Below are 6,106 nucleotides of genomic sequence, written 5' to 3' on the forward strand. Positions count from 1 at the left end.
TAATTTTTTATATAGTTTTATCTTTAATTTTTATATGTACATAGGATTTTTTTTTTTTTGACAATGTTAGGCTAAAATTAGCCCCCCCTAATCTCAAATCCTGGCTCCGCCACTAGAGCTAGTATACTAATATTGTTCTTTCCTTCTACGGACAGATCTTCTGCCTACCTCTCTTTACAGGAGAAAGGATGAGTCTGGTTTAAAACGGCTATGTGAGCAAGCAAACAACACTAAGAGTGAAATAGATCTACAAAGTGAAATCCAAAAACTATTTAAAGATCAGTGAAAACTAATTACACAAATTAGACATAATAAAGATACAAACCTCAACCATAAGCAGAAGAAGAACGCAAGGATAGGGCAAGGCATAAATATGGGTACGCGGAAGGAAAGGAAACCCAGGAACGAAGACAGCAGAAGACATCTAAAAACCAAAGCAAAGGTAGGTGTTAAGAAGGGAAAATCAAACCTGACGAAGCCATGTAAAGCAAAGCTATGTGAGAAATCGAAAAAAAAAATTAAGAATGGAAAATCAAACCTGACGAAGCCACTTAAGAGAGAAGATGCCCAATCTAGAAAATACGCACAGAGACAAACCTTGAAGAATAGCTCTGACCAACTTGAAATAAGAAGAGAAAGTTGCAAATTTAGGATTGAAGAAGACTAAACATTAAAAAAAAAAAAAAAAACTTGGATCACTGACCTTGAATAGATCTGAACCAACTTGAGTGTCACTCTTGAAGATCAATTGACAAAAAATACCAATTGTGGAAGGGTCACACATCAAGTTTCAGATTGTAAATCCTTCAAAAGAAAGTGAAAATTAGGCAAGCATTTGAGAATTTTTCAAATTATAAATCGAAAAATTAACAAAGGGAAATCGAGCTTACCACTTCAGAAGATCATGTAGAAGCAGAATCTCTCCCACCGCAATAAGGAAACCGAGAAGACTCGACTGAGATTAAAAAAAACAAAGAACGCCGCTTAAAGAAGGTTAAAGCCCCTAAAAAACAGGGATAAAAAAAAGACGAAGAAAGCTGTAGACGACAGCAGAGGAGAAGAGAGAAAGAATTTTGTGCGGCTGAAGAGAAGAGAAATACCTAGAAACTTCAAAGAACCAAACGGTGCCGTATTCGTGTGCAAGGACTGGAATTGTTGGTGAATGGCAAGGGTAATATGGTCAGCCTGAATTTAAGGGTAATGTTGGAACAAATTGGGAAAAAATTTCCAATTTTACTGTTCCCAACCCATCACTTTTATATGTATATATAATAGTTATAAATTTCCACCTTAATTTGAACGTACTTTACTCTAGCAGCTTCAGTTCAAGAAAGGTAAACCACTTTAAAGTTTTAACCTTGAGAGAAATTCACTATACTCCTAGAATAATAGAGAATAAAGTGTCATTTGTACACTTTTATTTTGCATAATACATATTTTCAAATGACCATTTATTCTTATCCGATTTTATTCAATAATCATCATCTATTTCTCGATAGAATTTAGTGGGTGTAAAAAATAGAACACATGCGGCATCACATGTCAAATGGAAAATGCCAAATGGAAAATGCCAAGTAGATAAATAATTAAGAAATTTTGAAAGTTCAAGATTGGAAAAAATATGAAGTTATTGAATGTAATTGGATAAAAATAAAAAGTTATTGAATACAATTAAACAAAAATAGAGATAGCTAGTGTATGAAATTGGATAAGAATAAAAGATCATTTATAAAATTTAGAAAGCATGACAATAGATTTATTAAGCCTTTTTATTTTTAACATCATCTTACTATCTTCCAATGAGATACTATCTTCATCATCTTACTACCTTCCAATGAGATAGTGAGATGATATAGCTGTAACCGAGAGTTTAGACGCGGCTGGAGTGTTGAGCGTGGTATCCATTAAGCTCAACGTACAAACTGAAACAATATTTGCCATGAGTAAATTGCACAAATGGTTGGCAGTCCCATGCACTAGGCATCTCCACTAAGTGAGGATCCAAGGAGAGATCCTACCACAAGAATGTATTGGAGGCAAGCCTTGTCTTGTCTTTTTTCTTTTTTTTTGGCAAAAAGACCATTCCTAAGGATTTGCTTTTTTTTTTAGATAAAGAAGGTTAATTAAAGGGATGTTATTTTTCTTATCTTGTTTAGGAATGAGTTTAAATTGAGGTGATATTAAATGAGTTAAATAAAAGTAAAAAAACCTTGAAATAATCCAAATTTCAGTCCCACCAAATTTGTGAAAGCTTGAGGTTCACTAAAAAACCTCCCCTCCCCTTAGGGTCCGCTTGGATGAAGGTTTCACAAAGTTCATTAAAGGGAGGTTAATTAAAGGGAGGGGAAGGGAGGTTAGAGAACCTCCAGATCCCACCAATTTGGTGGGACTGAAATTGAAGGTTTTTGAATCTCCATTTAACCTCATTTAACCTTCATTTAAACTTAAACTCCTTTCCAAGCAAGGTTAAGCAAGGTTAGAAAAATAACCACCATTTAAACTCCTACCCAAGCAAGGTTAGAAAAATAACCTCCCTTTAATTAACCTCCACTAACCCCAATCCAAGCAGACCCTAATAAACCATATCAAACCTTCATCCAAATAGACCTTAAAACTCAACATGTGATCTCTCGATCACACAACAACATTTACCATTGTGCCCAGGCTCGTCCTCAAATTGCACAAATGGTTATTGAAAAAAAAAAGTACGATTTCAAACATCTAAAATGATGAAATGGTGATGAAATGAATTGGAAATGTTCTTAGACAGTTTAGTTTAGTTTCCTCCATGTTGATTTTTTTAAAATAGATACACAAAACCAATAAATTCTTGAGGCGCTTTTGTTTTCATTTTCTTAATAAATTAGGAAACCCAGAACATTGTTGCATCTAACGTAAATGGAAATTTTTTAACTATATCATAACATCACTTGCCATTCAAAAAAAAAAAAGATGCATGGAATCCTCACTCTGAAACAAAAATCTAGTGTTTAAACAAAAAAAAAAATACAAAATAACCGGTGGATATTAACCTGCTACTGCAATAAAGCTGTTCAGCATCAGCAAATAAGAGAAGAAAAGTAAAACACAACCCAATAACATATCTGAGAGAGCAGAGCAGAGCTTACACCCTAAAGCCCCTGCTGTTTCTTTTTCCCCTAGCCCTTTCGAATTTCCTACCCTTTGCTCGTACATATGGTTTTGTATGACTGTGTGGCACACCAGGTGCAGGTCCAAAGTGCTTAACTGCTTCACGAGAATTCTTCGGACCCCTCAGGAGAACCTGCATCCACATAAATTAATCAACATTTCTTAACAAATATTTCGCTTAAATCAAACCTTCAACACAACAAAACACCACTGCCATTATCAGCAACATATCAAAAAAAAAAAAAAAAAAGATTAACAGAATCCTTAAATAACTAATAACAACAAGTTTTGAATTTTGGCCCATCATTCCATTATTCTTCTACTCTTGTTTTATCATCTGACCAACAGCAACTGAGATAGAGAATGAGAGTCGACAACCAATACACCAGTACTATCCTAATGTTGTGAGACAATTTCTTTTGTTGATAAACTCGATAATTGAAGGTTCCATAGCACAGACCATTTAGTTTAATGCTCTGGACCCAAGGAAGAAATCCTATATGGTTTTAACAAAGAAGTATATTTGCCACTCATGCTCAAATCCTATTATATGGTTTTATAGACTGTGAAGTCGAGTTGTGATTATCTAGCAAATAGATGATACGGGCAACAGACTGCCAAAATAGTCATAAAGGTAGACATGATCGTGAGCAATGATAAAAAGCTAATGACTAGATCTATACTCCCAACAAGATGAATGTGATTTTTCTAAACAGCCTTCTTACAGCTACAGACTTCTATTTCTAAGCACCACTTATTTCTGCTAGTAGCAAACACCATTTATAAAGTATTAAATACATTTGGATCATTATATGCTTTCACTGGTATACAACAATTAGTTTTAAAAAGAAAAATAGGCTAGTTTAGTAAAATCCAATAGTAAAATACAAAATGCCAGAACTATTAAAACAACAGTTGTAAAATCTTAAGCCTGGTCTCTTTAACATTCAAAAATAATGCAGGTTTCATTGTTTACTTCAACTTCAAAATTACATGCAAAAACACCATGCTAACCTGAAGGTAAAAACTATTTATAACCAAACATATTCAAATTCCAAATTCAGCGGCAGTGATTATCATTAACTGCCTATTAATTTCAAAAATTACTAAAGACTGCATCAAAAAATAAAAACTAAAAGCAAGGAAGATTTCAATTTGAATACCGTATTTTGACCAAGAGGTGCTCTAAGAGCAAGTTGATCAAAGGTCAAGCATTCTCCGCCAGCCTTCTCAATCCTTGCTCTTGCTGTCTCTGTAAACCTTAGTGCAGTAACCTTCAAAGCAGGGACTTCATAAACCCTAATATCATCAGTTACAGTACCAACAAGCACAGCAATCTTACCCTCCTGAAAAATTAACCCAAGTAAATAGTTGAGCAATAATTATCAACATTGAAAACAAAATGAGCAACTGAAATTGAATGCCAAAAACAGTAACAAGGACACATCAAGCTAGATAATATGACTTTAAAATGCCATGGAAAACTATATATTCAGCTAGCCCTAAATTGATCTCAATCGTCATTTAGAACAAGATTACAGTATTCAAATATATCCTTAAAAAAAATTCAAAGATCAACCTAGCTTACAAAATCAATTTGTTTCACACAAATAAGCTAGTTGTATAACATAATAGAAATAAAAGTACTCAGTTTCATGTGATCATCTATGCGATACAAAACAAAATGGGAGAGAACGAGACCCACCTTGCCCTCCATGAAGCTAATCAAACGAGAAAGGGATAAAGGAGCCTTGTTAATCTTGCTCATAAAGAGCCGCTTCAAGATAACCGCATTAAATTTACTACCAGTCCTCCTCACCAGAAATCGGTACAACTGTTTCAGAAATCTAGCATTGTTAGCAAAAAACGGAGCACAAGCACGCAAAGAGCAAAAGACTAGAGAAATGGGCACCTTAACGAGGAGCTTGAGGTAGATATCATCTGACTTGGGCTCAGTACGTTTAGTCTTCTTGCTCTTACCTCCAGCCTTCAAATCGATACCCTGTAATTACATAAAAACAGACTCAGCTATGGACAGTGAAAGATGAGATTTGAAGATTGAATTAGGGTTTGGTAACAAGCTTGATACCATTGCTGTTCTTGCTGATGCTCGGCGCAACTGCTGCGAGGCAAATGTCCTTCCTTAAAGAGAGAAGCTAGGGTTTTAAACTTTGTAAGAGTTGGGATGTTAGATCCAAAAGGCCTAAAGATTACTTAGGCCCAGTTCCTCATATGGACTACCCATATACTATAAGACCATTCAAATAAAAGATTGGGGAATTTACCTAAACACCATAAAACTAATATTTTTATTCCTAAAATACTAAACACACCTATTATTGAGAAACAGTAATGTTCACATCCAGTCTTGATCACATGCACTTTAATGAGCATGTAGAATTTGATCATTCACCGTTAGATCTAAACTTAATGAAATCCTAAGGTGGAGATTCAAAGTATTATGAGGCTTATATTTAATAAGTCTATATCTAATGGTGAATTAGCAAATTTACTTGTTCATTAAGGTGCATGTGAAAATTCTTGTGTTCACATATACCTTGATAACCAAATTGAATGGTCATTCACCATTAGAAAATAACAGAATCAAAATCAATATTTGTAAAAAACCGCTTTCTAGAAATTTTTAAAATACAAAATAATACATAAATGTATATTAACCAAAACAATCACAAATTCATCCTCTATCAGAATTCAAGCTACATACAAACTTTTGATATAAAAAAAACGTGCAGAGAAAAAAATATTTGCAAATTCCATCTCTCCGTGCAAATTTTGATATTTGTAACCTAATAACAATTTAAACTTGTCAGTCTCACCCGACTTCGAATGTAGAGATTCACAATATTTTTTAAAAAAATCCAGTCAAAAAACACGAAAAATAGAATGATCTGGAAAATAGAAGAAATGGAAAATGTCATACATGATAGAGGGTACC

General features: G+C 34.0%; 1 protein-coding gene across 1 annotated transcript; it reads right to left on the minus strand.

The window, feature by feature from the left end:
* Nucleotides 1-2,914: 2,914 nt before the first annotated feature.
* LOC136217729 (large ribosomal subunit protein eL18y) lies at nt 2,915-5,328 on the minus strand. Its single transcript, XM_066004370.1, has 5 exons — nt 5,240-5,328; nt 5,063-5,152; nt 4,856-4,984; nt 4,314-4,496; nt 2,915-3,283 (listed from the first exon to the last, which is right to left on the minus strand). The coding sequence occupies exons 1-5, from the start codon at nt 5,240-5,242 to the stop codon at nt 3,125-3,127; spliced, it is 564 nt and encodes a 187-aa protein (XP_065860442.1). The 5' UTR covers nt 5,243-5,328; the 3' UTR covers nt 2,915-3,124.
* Nucleotides 5,329-6,106: the final 778 nt, after the last annotated feature.

This window comes from Euphorbia lathyris, chromosome 2 (assembly GCF_963576675.1).
Source record: "Euphorbia lathyris chromosome 2, ddEupLath1.1, whole genome shotgun sequence".
NCBI classification, from domain to species: domain Eukaryota; kingdom Viridiplantae; phylum Streptophyta; class Magnoliopsida; order Malpighiales; family Euphorbiaceae; genus Euphorbia; species Euphorbia lathyris.

Bases quoted from the DNA above. Each gene is read 5' to 3' on its own strand.
- LOC136217729 (XM_066004370.1), bottom strand. The intron at 4,985-5,062 runs GTGCCCATTTCT...TTTCTGAAACAG, and splicing joins ACCTCAAGCTCCTCGTTAAG to TTGTACCGATTTCTGGTGAG. The intron at 4,497-4,855 runs GTGGGTCTCGTT...TTAATTTTTCAG, and splicing joins TTAGCTTCATGGAGGGCAAG to GAGGGTAAGATTGCTGTGCT.